Source organism: Thamnophis sirtalis, unplaced genomic scaffold (genome assembly GCF_051295495.1).
Source record: "Thamnophis sirtalis isolate CommonGarterSnake01/CBP01778 unplaced genomic scaffold, rThaSir2_p1.2 scaffold_5, whole genome shotgun sequence".
In the NCBI taxonomy this organism is placed as follows: domain Eukaryota; kingdom Metazoa; phylum Chordata; class Lepidosauria; order Squamata; family Natricidae; genus Thamnophis; species Thamnophis sirtalis.
Window position 1 is genome coordinate 23,598,149 of NW_028261385.1, and position 20,319 is coordinate 23,618,467.

The 20,319-nt window shown below is 42.9% G+C and overlaps 1 protein-coding gene across 1 annotated transcript in view; it reads right to left on the reverse strand.

Moving 5' to 3' along the window:
- LOC106540087 (complement component C6) overlaps positions 1 to 20,319 on the reverse strand; it is a 39,081-nt gene that overhangs the window by 17,228 nt on the left and 1,534 nt on the right. Inside the window, exons 2-11 of the mRNA XM_087715457.1 lie at positions 17,644 to 17,803; positions 14,662 to 14,818; positions 13,768 to 13,912; positions 10,899 to 11,040; positions 8,999 to 9,137; positions 7,398 to 7,598; positions 5,257 to 5,497; positions 3,218 to 3,340; positions 2,305 to 2,471; positions 994 to 1,219 (exon numbers count right to left, since the gene is read on the reverse strand). Coding sequence (XP_087571583.1) covers positions 994 to 1,219; positions 2,305 to 2,471; positions 3,218 to 3,340; positions 5,257 to 5,497; positions 7,398 to 7,598; positions 8,999 to 9,137; positions 10,899 to 11,040; positions 13,768 to 13,912; positions 14,662 to 14,818; positions 17,644 to 17,786 — 1,684 coding nt within the window. The 5' untranslated portion in view covers positions 17,787 to 17,803. The remainder of the gene's footprint in view (positions 1 to 993; positions 1,220 to 2,304; positions 2,472 to 3,217; positions 3,341 to 5,256; positions 5,498 to 7,397; positions 7,599 to 8,998; positions 9,138 to 10,898; positions 11,041 to 13,767; positions 13,913 to 14,661; positions 14,819 to 17,643; positions 17,804 to 20,319) is intronic.

Below are 20,319 nucleotides of genomic sequence, written 5' to 3' on the forward strand. Positions count from 1 at the left end.
TGTATGTATGTATGTATGTATTTAAATGTGAATGCATTTCCTATGATATTTTTAAAGATTTTCCCCAGTTGGAGAAATAAATAAATGGAGAAATTGTATTTTTCTGTAACTCGTGGCAGTGTAGTTGTCTTAAGACATTTTCTATGCAAACAAGTTAGTTAAGTTACTAAAGTAAAGACCCCCCCCCCAAAAAAACCCATGACTCTCAATTATTTATGTATGTCCTCATGCTGTTTTCTTTGCAACAGTAAAGAAATTGTTTCCAATTGCCTTTTTCTGGAATGTTTTTCCGACTTCCTGGTATAAACTACAACTATGCTATCTCTGGAGAAGAGCCTAATGCTGGGAACGATTGAGGGCAAAAGAAGAAGGGGACGACAGAGAATGAGGTGGCTGGATGGAGTCACTGAAGCAGTGGGTGTGAGCTTAAATAGACTCCAGTGAATAGTAGAGGACAGGAAGGCCTGGAGGAACGTTGTCCACAGGATCGCAATGGGTCAGACACAGCTTTGCAACTAACAACATGTTATCTCCAGTGATGAAAGAGAAAAAAAGAACAAAAGTCCCTAAGGTTAGTTTAGTAATGTTACCAAGCCACTAGAATTTCATTGTATAGTCAAAAGGCTATATTGAACCTTTAACCCTTTTAAAGATTGTCTATTGCATCTGTCGTGTGTTTTGAGCATGGAAATGAATTCATATGCCTTTTCTCTTTGATGTAAAACTGCTATGTAAAATAAAATATCATTCTATGATACATAACAACATATACCATAATATTTTGCCCACATTTTTATTTGTAGGACAAGAGTAGGGAATAATTTTGCTAATTTTAGTTTTTGCCCAAAATTAAATATAACTTACCAGCTCTTTTAGCTGCCTTATTTATACTGTAGCAAAAGCTGAGACTTCAATATAAGGCACCATTATTTTTGTGCAAACCTTGTTATCTTCATGGGCAATTATAAGATGGAGCTGTTGTAAAAAAAATACCTGATTTGTAGTCAGGTGCTCGCAGCTCACAGTTGCTTCCATATGTTCCAGACTTACATACACAGAGGCATCCAGTTTCTGATAAAACTGGTTGAGCATTATTGGGGCACGGGGCACAGAGACAGGGGTCATATTTGCGCATATATTCAGAAAAGGCCTCCCTGAGATTAAAACGTTTTGTTGCAGAGCATGGGAAATTCTTCACCAAATCCACAATGGGGGAAACCTAAGAAAGAATTATATTCAAATTTTCAAAAGTTGTCCCAGCATATTTCTTAAAATATATTTCTTTATTTCTTAAAAAAAACAGTTTAGGCTTTCTATCTGGAAATGACTGTTGCCTTCTTCAGGCTCAAAAGCATAACGTCAGGTAAAAGGTAAAGGTTCCTCTCACACATATGTGCTAGTCGTTTCCGACTCTAGGGGGCGGTGCTCATTTCTGTTTCATAGCCGAAGAGCCAGTGCTGTCCAAAGATGTCTCCGTGATCATGTGGCTGGCATTACTAAATGCCGAAGGTGCACGGAACGCTGTTACTTTCCCACCAAAGGCGGTTCCTATTTTTCCACTTGTATTTTGAACTACTAGGTTGGCAGAAGCTGGGACGAGTAACAGGAGCTCACTCCGTTACAAGGCACTAGGGATTTGAATCACTGAACGGCCGACCTTTCTGATGGACAAGCTCAGCCTCTTAGCCACTGAGCCACCGCCTCCCTTGTAACATCAGAAGAGGTGTACAGTTTAATCATTACCACCTCCACAAATAAAATAAAAGAGGATATCAAAAGATCTGACCATTTTAAATAGTGTGGCATTCATTCAAAATATGTAGCATCCTCTTTTTCTTCTTTTGGATTTGGATTTGGATTTGGATTTATCTCATTTATATGCCGCCCTTTTCCCCGAAGAGGACTCCGGGCGGCTCACAATTCAATCAGGGAAGGGGGTACAGACAGGGGGATAAAAAAGACAAGGCATAACAATACAAAATTTAAAAACACACAACAACCATACCATTTGAGAAGGGGGGCAAAAACTCTTTAGCCCCAGGCCTGTCGGAACAGCCAGGTTTTAAGGGCTTTGCGGAAGGCCTGGAGGGTGGTGAGGGTTCGAATCTCCACGGGGAGCTCGTTCTAGAGGGTCGGAGCAGCCACAGAGAAGGCTCTCCTCCGGGTGGTCGCCAGCTGGCATTGGCCGGCGGATGGAATTCGGAGGAGGCCTAATCTGTGGGAGGCCTAATCTCTCTTTTGTACATGGGAGCTTTGGCCCTTGCAGTAGGACATTCTGTTGTCCTCTCGTCTTTTGTCACTTACCTCAAAATCAATCACAATTGGATTGTTCTTGGCTGATTCCAGCCACTCATTAAATATCTCGTGTCCTGGCAAAGAGCCTTTTCGTTCCCAGGCTAGAGCTGCAGCATACCGTGCCTGCCCACCCTGAACCAGGGAAATGGACCGTTCAGATGATTTCAACATGGAACCTAAAATGGATGAGTTACAGAGTGGAGTTATATATTTCACTGCATGGAGGTGGTGGATTCACTGGCTGAAGGAGAGGGAGGGAGACATTCCAGGTTGCAGTTGGTTCAGGGGAGGAAAATCTGAGGTCTTTATCTACCATTTCCCAAGGAGAAGCAGCCTTGCAAGTTTCTTGTAATAGAGGTGGTCAGCAATAAAGGACCTACTTGAGACTATTGACGGAGTGGTTCTGGTTGCTTACACTGGATAATGGACCTTTATTAGAAGCCACTAAAGTCTGGATAATTAAAAGATATAGACCAGAGGGGATGAACACAAGGCACACGGGATGGATCCAGCTTGCGGTGTGGTTGAAACTGGCCAGTGGTGCCACCTTGGAAAATGTAAGGGGCCGGCCCACATGGCTTCGGCCCAGTCTACCCAACACAAGAGGAAACATGCCAGCAGTTTGGGGAGTAGCATCAATCTGGCCACGCCCACCCAGGCAGCCACGCCCACCCAGACAGCCACACCCACCCAGGCGGCCACACCCACCCAGGCAGCCACATCCACCCAGCCCCCCAAGGTCAAGCATAGCCCTGATGCATCCCTCAGTACAATTGAGTTTGACACCCCTGATATAGACAATTTAATGTTTGTGTGTGTGTGTGTGTCTGTGGGTGTGTTGTATGTTTTAAGTGGGAAAAGAAGTGCCTTAAACTTTGGGAACCCATAGTGAATTGATTGATTGATTGAAAATATTGTTTACCTTCATGGCGTTCTGTAAGCTTATTTCCGCTGCAATACCCGCTATGTTCAGTTGACTTAAAGAAGAAAACATATTTCTGTGTCTCTATTAGTACACAGTTTTCCATTTGTTCTGTGGTTAAACCTAGGTATAATTCAATAGTAAAAACAGAAAATAAAATTTCTCAAATTATCAAAGTTGTCAAGCTTTATAGTACCGAATCTTTAAAAATGATGTTGCCTGGCCAACCTACAATTTTTCCACCTTCAAGTTGCAAAATATACAGGGGCATCTAAGGAAGGGGAGGGAGTAATAAAAAAGTCAAGATGGTATCTATGACTGTGTAATTGAAGTCCTGCCTTAATTTTAATGTCCCTTAGAGATAAAGCTTTGACTGCATCATTGTGGCTGCCATCTTGACTTTTTTGTTCTATGTATAGACCCCTGAAAGACTTTTTAATTTTTTTTTTAATGTGAATGATGTTTTTGCGGATGACACAATGGTGGTGGGGCTCATTAATAAGAACAATGAATCTGCTTATAGGAAGGAAGTACAAGGACTGACATTGTGGTGTAAAGAAAATAATCTTACACTTAACACCCAAAAAACTAAAGAACTTATAATTGACTTCAGGAGGAAGAAAGATGTACATTTACCATTGTACATAAATGGCGAGGAGGTGGAGAGGGTTGGTAGCTTTACATTTCTGGGCATTTATATCTCAGAGGACCTCTCATGGGCCATGAATGCTAAAATGCTTGTGAAGAAGGCACAGAAGAGGCTGTACTTCCTGAGAATGCTAAGGAAGATAAATCTATCCCAGCATCTACTTCCGTCATACTATTGAGAGTGCCCTGACATACGGCATTCTTGCATGATATAGGAGCAGCTCTGCAGCGGACAAAAAAGCTCTAATCCTTAAAACTGCCCAGAATATCACCGGGCTCCAGCTACCAGCCCTGGATGACATCTTCGCATCTCGCTGTTTGAGGAAGTTGCATAACATTCTCAGAGACTCTTCCCATCCTGCTTATAATCTTTTTAGACTGTTGCCTTTTGGCAGAAGATACAGAACAATTAAAACTAGGACCACACGTCTTCTGAGTAGCATTTATCCCAAAGCTATTATTGCACTCAACAATGAACTAAAGGGTCACCATCAGTGGGCTGTTTGACAGCATTACTTGGTCTGTTGTGTGGATGCTTGGGTGGTTTAGGGGTGGGGAATCTTTGGTGGGTGGGGGTGTGTTTGGGGATTGTTATGTGTGTTGGGCCTGGTCTCTGGGTGTTATATGAATTTCATTGTATGTGCATACTGTGTATATACGTACAATGACAATAAAGTAAAGTAAAGTTTAAAGGCTTTTTATCGGTACACTAAAAATCTAGGGGATTTTATACATAGGTGGTTCCTACCCCTTTTCTCATTCTCCCATTGCCACATGGACACATTAAATTGAAATTTTTGATTTAGTTTTTTTAAACAGGCTTGGGAAATGAAACACCTGGGAACCTTTCTCATTAGGCGCTCCAATTTTCATTAACAAAGAGAAGAATTCAATCCAAGTTTTGTTTCTGTAGAAACAAAAGATAAATAGTTTACACTGTATCTTTAGCACTCACTATTAGGCCTGCAGCCATAATTGCTTGTGGATCTCAGGCCTGCCACACTTTCTATTATTCTACTATGCGGTTTCTATTGTGGGAAAATGGGAAGGGGGATTGTATGGAGTTAGATGATATGTAGTCATAACAAAATTCTTTATAGAAAGCCAAGGTCATCCTTTGTATTTGCACCTCTGCACCTGACCGGAACTGGATGGGTGGAACTGCCAGCATGGCAGTGGGAGATTGAACCATATGATGGATTTGTGGGTGTGGAAGCAAGATCTTGAACTTTCAACTTGGTGGGAAAACCTGGAAGCCTCCGATTCAGGTTTTCCCAGATGTGCTAACATCTTAATAAATTGGAACTTTGAGCAATACTTTGCCTTGGACTCTGATTTAATTTTGGATACTATTTGGAACCCTGACACCCACATCCTATGGACCCACTTACCTGAATTTTTTATTTCTTCCTCACTAAACTGGTACAGAAGGTCATATTTGGCTCCCAATATACCAGATGTGTAATAATGTGTCCCAAAGTTATCAAAAATCTGGCTGTATAGAGCATAGTTGTACTCCAGAGGCAATTTTTTCAAAGAGTTTAAAAACACGTTAGAGAGTTGCAGATCTTGCTTCTTCGCCGTGAAATTTGAAACTGCGAACACTTTATGGATCCTAATATATTTGGAAGACTTAGGAAACATAACAAAACAGAGATTTTATTGTGCTATTGCCTCTTGTATTCTCTTTTTCTCTGCAACCTTTTTAGATTTTTAAGCCTTGTGGGTAATTCAGAGCAATTTGTATGAGATAGGTGGCCATATGTGTTATATAAATAAATTACATAAATAAATAGGGCAGCCCTTGAAGAGCATTTGGAGACTTCAGCTTGTCCAGAATACAGCCGCGCGAGCGATTGTGGGTGCACCCCGGTACATCCACATTACACCTATCCTCCGCGAGCTGCACTGGCTGCCTATTAGACTCCGGACGTGTTTCAAGGTGCTAGAGCCCTACATGGTATCGGACCTGGGTACTTGAGAGACCGCCTCCTGCCAATTACCTCCCTTCGACCAATTAGATCCCACAGATTAGGCTTCCTCCGGATACCATCAGCCAGCCAATGTCGACTGGGAACTCCCTGGGGGGGGGGCTTTTCTGTGGCTGCTCCGGCCCTTTGGAACGATCTCCCCGTGGAGATTCGGACCCTCACCACCCTTCAGGCTTTCCGCAAAACCGTTAAGACCTGGCTGTTCCGGCAGGCCTGGGGCTGATGAGTTTCCAGCCCCACTCAAATTGCTGATTGTTGTGTGGTTTTAACTTGTCTTTGTATTCTGTCTTGTTCCGTTGTTTTTGTATCCCCCCTTCCCTATGTCTGTTCGCTGCCCTGAGTCCCTCCAGGAATAGGGCGGCATACAAGTCTAATAAATGGAATGGAATGGAAATACAGGTTGTTGTTAGTTGCGAAGTCATGTCCTACCCATCGTGTTCTACGCAAGAAACCAAATAAACATGGCTGATGCTGAGAGTTGAGAATAAATACATTAAAAAGTCCAAATAATTGGTGATGAACACACCAATGGAAGATCTGAAATACTAGGTTGGGGTTAGATTATCATGGAGAAATTCTATATCTGTGGTCACTGGGAGTCAAAAATGACTTGATAGCATACAATTAATCAGATAAAAGTAATTGGCTATTGGAAGTAATTTCACAATAGGAAAGATCAAGTTGTGCACACCATCATCAAATGGGACCTTAAGTTTTAAGCAAAATAACGATGTGTACATATAAACCAACATCTCTCTTGGAGGAAACTTCCATTGGTGCTGGCTGCATTTAAAAAAAAGGAAAGCAGCTGAATCAACTGAAAATGCAACAGGGAACTAAGTCAACATTAAGAGGTCTTTACTGAAATTTTGAGGATGAAATTGTCAAAAGGCTTGTGCAGAATATTTGTTTTAATTCTCTTTCAGGCAATGAAACCTATTGAAGGGGGTTGGGTTTTCAAGATAGTAGATTAAGCATTGCATTCTTCTGTACGCATATATTGCAATGCTCTGTCTACCATTTTGCTCATTTTGACCCCTCCCCACCTCAAATACCACTACTTCCAAATGATTATAGCAGAACATCATCGTATCAGTAAAAGACTACACAACAGTGGTCCCAACCTTTACAGCTTGGCAGCCCAGTGAGTGGGGGGGAGAGGGGAACCGGTCCCCCGCTCATGCAGTTAAGCTACACATATCTGTGCATCAGCCAGCCAGCCAGTCACACAGCCTGGTTCCGAATGGACCATTGGCTGGTACTGGGCTGTGGCCCGGGGGTTGAGGACCCCTGCAATACTAGTTCTCTTCATTTAGCAACTGCCTCTTTTACCTTCATTCATAGTTACAAGAGTGATGAGAAATGTTCAGTCCTCACATTTATAACAGGTTTTTAAAGGGAAGCTGAAATCATACCATAAGTACTGATGTGGTTTTATTTAGCTTTGCTTAATGACCGAGCTGCCAATCCCAATTGTGGTCACTGAGTGAGGACTGCCTATAATATAGAAGGCGCTGACTTCCTAGGATACAGCTTCTTACCATTTTTTGGGATGCTTTCATAGCTTGCTTGAACGCATAAGATGAGGTTGATGTTGTGGTTGATATTGAGCCCCAAAAATAGGGGATCCCACTAGTATCCCAATGAACATGTCTAGAAGAGGAGGCTTTATCATAAGAACGGACCAAGGGTGTTAAGCTGGTGTAGGATGTGGTTATCACATCATCTTCTTGAGTTTTCACCTATCAACAGAGATTTGTATAATTATAGAGGTGTTTTGGGAGGGGAGGCAGCAGAATGAAAAGCCATTAAAAATAAAAATTTACTTTTTTAAAAAAAAAATTGTTTGAAAAGAATATTTTTTTTAAAAAAACATTTATATGCAAAAATGTCTACAGTGTTATATGAATGCTGGGAGAGACAGAGATTGAGCCAAGTTCAGTAGTCCATGCATTAACAAAATCCCATGGGGATCCCATTTGCTTCAGCAACAAGCACATTTGAAACCTTGGTTTGGGTGTTCAAAGTGGGGACAAGGGTAATGGAACTGCAAACAACAAACCATCTGTTACTGTTGCAATCTCTTTCTCACTTGAACATGTCTCACAACATTGCAAGTAAGCATGGAGGAGTCAAGTTTGAGTCATGAAGTAGGCAAGGAATGGTGTTTGTGCTATTGAGACAAAATTGTGCTGGGCTGGCTATTTTTCTCCATACCTTGGTCTCTTCAATTGCATACTGAGATGGCAATAACACCAAGATGATGGTCTCAACCATGCAGTTGAAACGCCATTCTCTTTTACTGGTGGGAAGGATTGTGTTGTTGTGGCTGCCACTATCTTGACTCTTCTGGATTTAACGAATTTTGGTTAGCTGATTTAAGACACATTAGGAATAACACTTAGACTTATATATCACTTCACAGTGCTTTCCAGCCCTCTCTAAGTGGTTTACAGAGTCAACATATTGCCCCCCAGCAATCTGGGTCCTCATTTTACCCACCTTGGAAGGATGGAAGGCTGAGTCAACCTTGGGCCTGGTGAGATTTGAACTGCCAAACTGCTGGCAGCTGGTGAACAGCAGAAGTACTGCATTCTAACCAGTTTGTATTAACCATTAAGCAGACTAAGCATGTGGTTAGGACACCAGGCCCAAGTGGGCACCACAAAGTTGAGAAAAAAAAATCCAATGAAGATTTGTTCAGTATGTATAAAGAAGGAGGGCACCAAGATTTGTCAATGCTTAGGGCATTAGTGAGCCTTAATATGCCACTGACTCTAATCACTGCTCCTACTAGTGATATTCCACTCAGCACCTGATTGTTCTGTTCAGTGTTAAACAGGTTCTTTTCTACTGCTTTAATACAACAAAAATGAACATTCCCAGTAGGAGAGGCATGTTACAGAGCTACCAAGGACTGTTATTAGATAGGATCCTTTTGTTCCAAGAACAAAGGAGGAGAACCTTTGTGAAATCATTCATCCCATGGTTAGACTGCTCCCCATCCTGCTCCTTTGGAATACATCTTCCAATTCTTAGGTGGGTAGCTAAACGGAGAGATAAATCTAGGAGGAAAGTTGATGAGCATACACTGAAGTTGTTCAATAGCTAATATAGTGCCCAGTCTTATTTTTTTAATCACCTCAAAAGTGATGTTGTAGAGGTTAGCAGGTAGACGATATCTAGTTCGTTGGTCTTCACTTTTCAGCACAACACAGCTACCGTTATTGAATGAATAATCAAGGACTTCTCCACGGGTTTCTCCAGCCAGGATATGATACCTAGAATCATCATTGTAACAAAAGAAAGATGGTCAGATACAATGATAAGCAATTCTGACTTGTCATTCTGGGTTACTGCAATGTGCCCTGTGTGAGGCTGCCCTTGAAATGCATTCCAAAACTTCAACTGGAGCAGAATGTGGTGGCATGGATAATAATATGAGATGCATATAACACCAAAACTCCATGAGCTGCATTGATTGTCAGTGGTTTTCTTTTTGGTGCAATTCAAGGCGCTGGTTTTCACCTTTAAAGCTCTTCATGCCTTTGGACCTTCTTTCCTCAGTTGTTTCTACCCATTGGATCCAGTTAAGCAGTCTGGGCATGCTCTGAGTCCCATCAGCCAAAGAATAGTCATTGGCAGGGCCTAGAAGATGTGCCTTTTCTGTTGTAGCGTCCACCTCAGAGGTGGGTTGCTGCTGGTTTAGCCCGGATCAGGTGAATCAGTAGTAGCAGAGGCGGGGGGCTCCATCCACCTGCCCGGACCCTTCGGCACATGCGCAGAAGCATTGCGTGCATGCGTCTATGAGCGAACCGGTAGTAAAAATAATAGAAACCCACCACTGGTCCACTTTGTAGAATGTTCCCCCTTCAGAGATCAGAATGATCCTGACGATGGCTTTTTGTAAGGCCCTAAAATGTAGTTCTGTGCCTGGCCCTGGCCCTGAGTGTGTGTAGGGCTATTGCTTCTTGGCTGTGTTACTGATCTGGGTTTTATTTTGTTCAGCTGCTTTGCACTCTAATTTTTGTAATGTTTATAATAATTATTATTTTTATTATTTTAATTCAGTTCATCACCCAGGGTATATAGTTGAGAGAGGCATCCATATAAATTGGATGGAGAAAGAAAGAAAGAAAGAAAGAAAGAAAGAAAGAAAGAAAGAAAGAAAGAAAGAAAGAAAGAAAGAAAGAAGCCCACATGTGCTCCCAGACAGTTCCCATAATAGGCACCCAGCTACCTAGCCTATCAAATTTACAAAGTACATTTTATTTTCTTAAAATGAATAGAAAGCAGGTATTCTGAAACACTTCTAGTATCTAGGTTTATTTGGACTTACAAAGTTCAGACTGGCAGGGAAGAGAACATTCTGGAGGGATTGAGAGAGTCAAGGTGATGGCTGCAGCCAAGCAACCAGTGCCCCACACCAGTGGTGGGTTCCTCTTACCGTCGCTACTAATAGGCTGATCATGGTCTGTCCATGCATGAGCCTGATGTGTGCTGCACATGCATGCACCCATCCACCGCCCCTGCAACACCCAGCTGCTTGTCAGAGTGCGTGCCGGCTCTGCAGGCTGTGCGCGCATGTGCATTGTGCCTTTTGGCATTAAATACAGCTATAGAGCATGGGCGGGTGTGCCAAATGAGCCACCGTACCAGTAGACTCTCAGCTGCTCCAGGCCACTGCCGGCATGGCTGTACCGGTCAGGACCAGCAGGAACCCACCACTGCCCCACACCCTTTTGATGTGCATCAGTTGTAATCACTGCCATCATCTTGATAAATGGTACCATAATTTTCTATGGGTTCCCTTGTCGTTACCACCTTACTGATGATTCAGGCAAGAATTTGCTTATCCAGGAAATCCATCACTCCATAATATATCTTTAACCCTTTAAATTAAAAACACCACCATCTAGCAATATTGTTATATAAAGATGAACAATGGGAGAAGCATGTAAGGGTGGGACAGTTTTCTGCTAGCTCGGGGACTACTAGATGTCATTGTTTCAATGATGAGAAGAGCTCTTCATGTATATTACCCAAAGCCCATGAGGTGCACGCTGGGTATGCTTTGATATGGCGACGTGCAGAAAGCTTTTATTCTCCTACAATTTTGTTCATCTGAATTGTCTCCACAGTCATTTTCTCCATTACATTCTAGCTTCCTGGCAATACAGCGTCCTGTTTTGGAAAAATCAAGGTGGCTTTGTTAGTTTCAGACACAGAATCTAACATTGACTTTATGGCATTCCTCAAAGTAGGCAGGTATGGTGAGTTCCCCACCTTAATCTTAAGGTAGCATTGCCTTAGCTGGGTCAGGAGACCACTAGATGGCAGCAAAGAGGCAGAAGACATTGGCTCTTTGGTGCTGTCTAGTGCAAGGGTCAGCAACCTGCAGCTCTGGAGCCACATGTGGCTCTTTCATCTCTCTGCTGCGGCTCCCTGTCGCCAGTCAGCACAACAATTTTGAGAGAAACTTCTAGTTGGGGGGGGAGGGAATCAGGGCGTGCCAGGAAGAGACTCAATGGCAATGGGCGGGTTTTCCAGTCAGTTCCACAATTGATAGGGCTTTTGGTTAGGACAGGAAGAGGAAAAAAGATGCAAGGAGGAGACTCTATGGTGAGGAAATTGGACTTCTGGTCTGCTCCAGAATTGAATGAGGGACTTCCGGTTAGGACCTTTGTGGCTCTTTGAGTGTTTAAGGTTGCTGACCCCTGGTCTAGTGGATGACACAAATTTTGGAACTCGGATATGGCAGTCATAACTCATAATCGCCCCAAAACTGGAATTCAAAAACTGCTGGCTTTGGAAAACAGGAAAGGAGAGCATTATAAACATTATTAGGAAACACCATTGCCCCAGGTAAATGGGGAAGGAGCCAATTTGCTGTAGTGGTTAGGGCATCAGGCTAGAAAATTATGCATTAAAGTTGGCTGGGTAACATTGGACCAGTTGGTCCAACTACATGGGGTTGTTATTATGGGGAAAATAGAAGGAGGAAGGAATATTCGATTTGTTTATTGCCTTAAGTAATAATAAAGGTGAGATAATATATATATATATATATATATATATATATATATATATATATATATATATATATATATATATATATATATATATATGTGTGTGTGTGTGTGTGTGTGTGTGTGTGTGTGTGTGTGTGTGTGTGTGTGTGTGTGTGTGTGTGTGTGTGTGTGTGTATATATATATGTATATATGTATATATGTATATGTATATATATATATATTGTAAATCTAAATGAGCACAGAAAGGACAAGTTGGTAAATGAGTCCTTTGGGTTGCTTGGGGAAAACATGTAACTGCTTTTGATAACACCTAAGAGGAATTGTATATCAACATCCTGAGGTTGGAACCATATTTTATTAGTTTCAAGTTCAGAATTTAAAGAATGGTTAACAGGAAAACTTTCTTTTAATGGACTATTATAGGGAAAGGGATGCCCATTTAAGAATAATTTCCATTAAAAATGAATAGGATGTTATCAGAGGTGGGTTCCTACAAGTTCAGACTGCTTCAGCCAAACTGGTAGTGGTTTGGAAGCCTGGGTCATGTGTAAGGGGGGGGGGCACGGACCATTTGGTGCTGTAGAAGCAGTGGCGGTGTGGAAAGCGAAGCTTCTTTGTCAGCCTCCCAACTGGCAAAACAGAAACTTTCATCAGTTTGGTGGGCGTGGATGGGGGGGGGATGTGACTGAGTGGGCATGTATGTGAGTGATGTCAAGTTGGCCACGTCCACTCAGCCACATCCTCCCCCACCTACCCATGCCCACCAAACTGGTAGTAAAAAATTCTGAAACCCATCCCTGGGTATTATACATATTTATTTTATTCGTTTTACATATTTTAAGCTTGTGTGAAATGGGAATGGGACTTAGCATATATTATGGATATATATTTTATGCATGATACATATTTTCATATTTGTCTGAGAGCCATGGTGGTGCAGTAGTTAGAATGCAGTACTGCAGGATACTTCTGCTGACTGTCGGCTGCCTGCAATTTGGCAGTTTGAATCTCACCAGGCTCAAGGTTGACTCAGCCTTCCATCCTTCCAAGGTGGGTAAAATGAGGACCCAGATTGCTGGGGGGCAATATGTTGACTCTGTAAACCACTTAGAGAGGGCTGCAAACAGTGGTGGGTTTCAAAAAAATTTCGAACCTACTCTGTGGGTGTGGCCTCCTTTGTGGGAGTGGCTTGCTGGCCATGTGACCTGGTGGGAGTGGCTTGCCGGCCATGTGTTTTCTTTCTCTCTCTCTCTCCCTCTCTCTCTCTCTCTCCTTCCTTTTGTCTCTCTGTCTCTTTTTCCTTTTTTTCTTTCATCTCTCTCTCACTTTTCTTTCTTTTTTCTTTCTTTCTTTCTTTCTTTCTTTCTTTCTTTCTTTCTTTCTTTCTTTCTTTCTTTCTTTCTTTCTTTCTTTCTCTTTCTCTGTGTGAGTCTGTGTGTGTCAGTGGTAGGTTTCAAAAAATTTTGGAACCCCTTCTATAGGTGTGGCCTGCTTTCTGGGTCCACTGGTGGAACCTCTTCTAACCGGTTCAGTAGATTTGACGAACCGGTTCTACCAAACTGGTGCGAACTGGTAGGAACCCACCTCTGGCTGCAAAGCACTGTGAAGTGATATATAAGTCTAAGTGTTATTCCTAATGTGTCTTAAATCAGCTAACCAAAATCCGTTAAATCCAGAAGAGCCAAGATAGTGGCAGCCACAACAACACAATCCTTCCCACCAGTAAAAGAGAATGGCGTTTCAACTGCATGGTTGAGACCATCATCTTGGTGTTTTTTTCTTTTGTTGCTTTTACTTTTTACTTCCTCCCCTCAGGCTCCCCTGGTTAAATTGAATGTTCATTGTAGTTGACCATAAAGATAATCAAACAGGGATTACCGTTATCACATTGAAACTTATTTCCACAGTTCACTTCCTCTACGTTGCATAATTTTTCTGGAAAACAGGGCCGGTCATCCACCATTGGCCCACAAGAATCCTGACCTCCAAATTGAGATGGTTGTAGAAGAGACTTGACACGGAACTAAAAGGCGAAATCGATGCATGGGAAGCAAACAAGAAGAACAAATTTTCTTAATGGGGGTTTCACAGTTGCTTACCTCATCTAAAATTTCAGCTGCAGAGAGACTTTTTTTTTTCTGCTAGCAGGTCATACAAAGGTAGAACCTGGTACTTGATGCAGGAGATAGAACTAGGACTTGGAGTTTTGTGTATCTTAAAAAACTATGGTCCCTCTGCATCCATATTTCTGAATTCATGCTGAAAACAAAGGCAACTATGCTCCTTCTCATTCAGGGGTGGCCTGCTGCGAGGTCACAGAGGTTCGGGACAACCTCTGGCTTAGATTCTGTGCAGTTTGGAGAACCCTCAAATCCCACTCCTGGCTGGCCCCGTCCACCCCACTCCTCCCAGGGGTCCCCATGTGGCCTGTTTTAGATGCAGATAAGTGCAGGGTGTACGCAGAGGCTTGGGGAGTGCAAAAAACTGCCCCCCCAGAACTCCAGAAATGGGCCCATTTCTGGCCTCCAGTGCCTCTGGAGCCTGGGGAGGCCGTTTTCGCCCTTCCAAAGACTCAACGAAAGCCTCTGGAGCCTGGAGAGGGGAAACACACACACACACACACACACACACACACACACACACACACACACCAGTGCTGTGGTGCAGGAGGCTGACAAGGCCACACCCACCATGTCCATGCCCACCCAGCAACTGGGCAGAGAACTGCCTGCTAAAAGTTTCTCACCCCTGTACATCTCATGCTCAAATTACCTGTTTTTTAACACATGGGTCACACTCTGACCACTCTTCCCAGTCACCAAGTTGGCAGTTGATGGGACATGCTTGCTGGTTACAAGCCCGAGATTCAGCCCATTGGCACAGTTGGTCACAAAAATTCTTATTATAATAATCATCTTGCACTATTGCCCTGCAAGATGAAGATATTGTACGTTCATCCCAAATCTTATGACAATGAAAGAAAATGAGGATGGGGAGATGCCCCTGAATTCCTACTTTTGTCTGTGCTGCAGAGATGTACTCCATCTAGTCATCCATTTAGCATTTAGCAAGCATCACAAGGGTTAGCTATGGATTTTGGCAGGCATGGCAAATAGCCACATGTAGGTATAAAAGCTCATTGTTGTGAGGATGGATCCCAAACCAGAGAGGAATCTTATCACACGAAGAGCTTCATGCTATCTATTCCTACTGCTCTCTCAAAAGGAAGAGAGGCAGAAAAGTGAGTTTGGAAGATCTCAAACCAAGCATTGGCTCAGGTTTTGATTAATATAAGCCTTTCCTTTAACAGAAGAGAATACTGGTTGGAAAGGACCTTAGATGTCTTTTGTCCAACACCTGCTCAAGCAGAAGACCCTATAGCAGTTATGGCTAACCTCCTCGAGTGCCGAAAGCACGCACATGTGCACTGGCGTGCATGCTGGCGTGCCCACACCCATAATGCAATGCTTCTCTCACACAACCCACCCCCTCCACATCCCCCGTGCATACGCGCATGACCCCCACCCCTGTGCTCACCCTACGGATGCGCGCACAATGTCCCCCCTTTTGGCCTCACATCCCAAAGGGGGAGGAAAAGCCTTGCATCTCAAAACAGCATTGAGAGGGGGGGGGACCTCCTTTTTCCCCTTCTCACCCCTGTTTTGCGAAGGGAGGACTTTCCCATTCTCAGAGCTGTTTTGTGATGGGAGGCTTCTCAAAATGGGACGCCCCCATTTCTTTGCTCCCCACAATCCATCTCTCTCTGTCTCTCTGCCCCCCCACCATGGCTCAGCATGAAGAACTAGGAGGAACCGTGCAGAGGAAAAGGAGGAGAAAGGAAAGTGGGGGGAGAAATGGGGGAGAAAGAGAGGGGGGCAGAGAAAGAGTGACACACAATGGGGGAATTTGGGAGATGCTCCGACTAAATACTGAGCCTCTCTGCTTTTTGGGGGAAAGGGGGCGATCCCAGGAGGGGAAAGGAGAGGGGGTCCTTGGTGAAGAGCTACCCCCTATTCCCCCCATTCCAGTTAAGCCTTTAAGTCCCAGTTTGGGACCCAGCCTTTCTAACTTCATTTGGGATCTTCTAACATAGGATCTTCCTTTACTCTCCTCGCCACCTTTGCTGGCACTTTCAGAACTTCTCTTTGTTGGGCAGGCGATTGGGGGTGGGGGACACATGAGAACCTAACGACTCCCTCCCCAAAGCCAGGAAAAACATAGAGGAGGAAAAGTAGAAGCTCAACCAGCTGAGAGCTGGGCGCTTTCCTGCCTTCCATGCGCAAACACTGTGACCCACAGCCTACGGGAATTGACGTCCTCTACCACCACCACCACCACCACCACCACCACCCACAACTCTCTCTGCTGTTTCATTTAATCCTTGGATCTATTGAACCTTCCTTCTCATCCCCGCTCTGCTCCACCACCAAGTCCAAGCCCCCAAATCATTTTCTTAAAAGCAAGCCCACCGGGGCTCAGTATCTTCTCTGTTGCATTTCTTTTTTTCTCTGTTTCTCTTTCTCCCCCATTTCACCCATCCTTTCCTTCCTCCTCCTTTTCCTCTGCACAGTTCCTCCCAGTTCTTCATGCTGAGCCATTGGTGGGGTGGGGATGGGGGGTGGAGAGAGAGAGAGAGAAAGAGAAAGAGAGAGAGGGGGGAGAGAGATTGGGGAACCTCAACCAAGCCAGGGAGCAAAGAGATGGGGGCATCCTGTTTGGCAGCCACAGCAGCTGCAGATGTTTCGGCATGTCTTTTTATTTGCTCACCCTTGGAGAGTCCCCACTCTTTTCTCCTCCTTTCCAGCCTGGCTTTGCAGGCACCCACAGCTGTGGGCTGTGAAGAAGGAGCACCGAGCCCTGTATTGATGGGAGGGGGGAGCCCTGTATTGACGGGGGGGAGGAGGCAATATGGGGGGGAGCGGGGGAGGAAGGCATTTTGGCAAAATCTTTTAAGCCTCTCTCCTTCCATTGCATTTATATTAATTGTCCTTTCTCATCCTCTAAAGAATTCCTTCCTTCCACCTCCTCAGAAGAAACAGCTGTGGAGAATCAAGGGCAACCAAGACTAGGAGACAAAAAGTCCTAGACCCTGTCCTGAAGCCTCCGGCCAAACATGCAAACCCAAAGTTTGTTCCCGAACTTCGGGTTTGTGCTTTGGGTTGTTTTTTGCCCTCCAGAGGCTTCAGGAAAGCCTCCGGAGGTAGAAAAACAGTCAAAATGAAGGCCAAAACCAGCTGGCCAGCGTGCACATGCGCGCTGGAGCTGACAGGGCAATGCCTCGCCTGCCCTAAGAAATGGCTCCGTGTCCCATCACGGCCCTATACTATCTCAGACAAACGACTGTCCAATCAGTTCTTAAAAACCTCCACAATTTCCCATAATTTCTAGAGGCAAGCTGTTCCACTGATGAATTTCCTGTTCTGTCAGGATTTTTCCCCTTTGTCTAGGTTGGTTCTCTTCTTGATTAGTTTCTATCCATTGCTTCTTGTTCTCCTTTAGGTACTTTAGAGAAAAGGTTGACATACACACACACACACACACAAACACACCACCCCTTAGATATTGGAACACTTTTCAATATCTTCCAACATTTCCCCCTACTTCCTCTTCCTTTGGTTATCATGGGAAAACAAGAACATTTATATGTTTGTCTATAATATCCTTAGAACACAAGTTTAAATGTCTTCTTAAGCAAGTGGAAATGATGGCTCCTATTTTTACAGGGGAAAAAAATCTCCTTGTTTTTGTACCAACCTGGTTCGGCTTTGTGTCCCAAAATTGCAAGTTTTTGAACATGTGGACCAAGAACTCCATGGATAATGATCACAGAAACATCCAAAACTTTTTTCAACTACAAGGCTCAGAAGGATAACACATATGAAGATGTCTCTTTTCATGGCTAAAAAATATCAAGCTACAAAGGATGTGTCCTTAGAAATATATAATATATTACATTATAATAATTTACAACAATATATAAAGATCCCAAATCAATCACACTTCACATTATGGATTTGAAAATAATTGTATGCCATTAAATATCTGGACTTCATTTCTATAATAATAATATTTTTATTATTAATTATCATATTTGCATAGCCACCATCTAAAAAAGAGTGACTCTAGGCAGCAGGCAGCACTTAATTAAAAAGAAAACCAATAAGCACATATAAAAACAATCATTAAAAATTGTAAAAACTATTCAAGAGCACATGAAACGGGAGAGATGAAGTTAATTGCAGTAAGGGAACAATTTATTAAAGTGATGTTTTTATTACATGACTGGCAGCTCATTTACAGAATATCTAATTTCCCCACCTTGGCAGCTTTAAGACATGTGGAATTCAAATCCCAGAATTCCACAATAAACGTGGCTGATGGGAGAATTATAGAAGTGGATATTCATACATCTTAAGCTGCACAAATGAATAATCTTATCTTTCTGATTTTGGATAGATCATGTCAGTTTTAGAGCCAAGCTGGCACAGTGGTTAAATGCAGCACTGCAGGCTACTTCAGCTGACTGCAGTTCTGCAGTTCGGCTGTTCAAATCTCACCGGCTCATGATTGACTCAGCCTTCCATCCTTCCGAGGTGGGTAAAATGAGGACCCGGATTGTTGGGGGCAATATGCTGACTCTGTAAACCGCTTAGAGAGGGCTGAAAGCCCTATGAAGCGGTATATAAGTCTAACTGCTATTGCTATTGCTATTTTACAACCTCAAAGAATCCAGTTTGGTCTAGTGTTTAAGATGCTGGCCTAGAAACCGGGAGACTGGAGTTTAGTGACTTTGGCCAGTCATTTTCTCTCAGTCCAATCCACCTATAGGGTTTTGTTGTGGAAAAACAGGAAGAGGGAGGAATATTAAGTATGTTCTCTGCTCTTTGAGTGACTTACTAAAGTAATAAAGTTGAGATAAAAGTCTGATCAATAAATACATTCATTGGCAGGTCTTAACAACAAGATGGTTGCCTGAATGAGAAATGAAAATAGAATAGCAGGGAAAAGGGCACTGTAGAAAGAAATGTAAATAGCAAAAAGTTCAGAATGTCTCATTGTCAAGACTGTTCATTTTTTAAACCGGAAAGAGAAGATTTCACAGGGCAACATTTAATTGTAGATCCCACAGAAGTATCCATGTAATGATAAGGTCAAATGACATCTGCAAAGGTGCAGTCCAAGCTGTGCCCATTTTTTATGTGTACTTATTGTAATTGTCATCTTGACTTTTTCTCACTGCAAACATCTCTGAGTTGTTGGTTACAATTCATATCTGGAATCAAAATTAAATTCATGGGTACGAGATGTGGTCCAAGATCCTAGCTTTGATTCCTTTAAGCCTTTCTCAACTTGGCAGGATCACATAAGCAAAAGCTACATATATTATCTCTGTGTTCAGTTCCATCCCAACTTCCTTACAGCTTCCCACCAATGAGTCAACAGACAAGACTATATCTGTTGTTGTTGTTGTTGTTGTTGTTGTTGTTAGTTGCGAAGTCGTGTCCGACCCATGGCAACGTTCCTCTAGGCCTTCCTGTCCTCTACCATCCTCTGGAGCCCATTTAAGCTCACGCCTACTGCTTTGGTGACTCCATCCAGCCACTTCATTCTCTGTCATCCCATTCTTCTTTTGCCCTCAATCTTTCCCAACATTAGGCTCTTCTCCAGTGAGTCTTTCCTTTCATTAGGTGGCATCTCTAATAAAGAAGATCCCACCACTGTTTGAGACTTCCAAGTTGTTTCCATGTCTCTCCTAATGTTTCATTGAAATTTTAATCTCTAATTAAAGCATATTTTATGTTTTAATTTTGTTTCCTGGCACAGTTGAAAACAATTCTGTCTTATCTACTGTATGGCAGCTTTTCAAATGCTGGAACATAACAATCACCTTATCTTTTCATGATTTTATTCCCAGGTTAAATACTGTATATCGAAAGCATTCAATCATTTCTTGCAGGGCTTCATTCCAACTTTCGATTATTCTGCTAGCCTCCTTTGGATATGTTCCAATCTGCCAATATTTGTCTTAAATGATATGCCAGGATGGTATATGGAGGTGAAATAAGTGCACCTGTGTTTCTATATACAATATGTGTATCTAGCTTGTGTTTACCCAGTTGCATAAATACTTCAGAAAGCATTCAGTTCTACCATTCCATGAATAGCTAGATACGTTAATTGTACTAGAACATACACCTTTTCTAGAACAATACGTTTATAGCTGACATTCTGTCCTGACTATACGTTACCCAGTGTGTAGCTTGACATGCAGCTAAAACCTCCCATCTTTTAATAAACCAGACAGTAAACATAAATCTTGACACTTTATGACAGAACAGAATGAGATAAAACAGTGATGCTGTGTAAGGGATATAGATTTTGTCTTCGGAAGAACAGGCGTCACAGAATAAGCCGGCTTCTTCTACATGT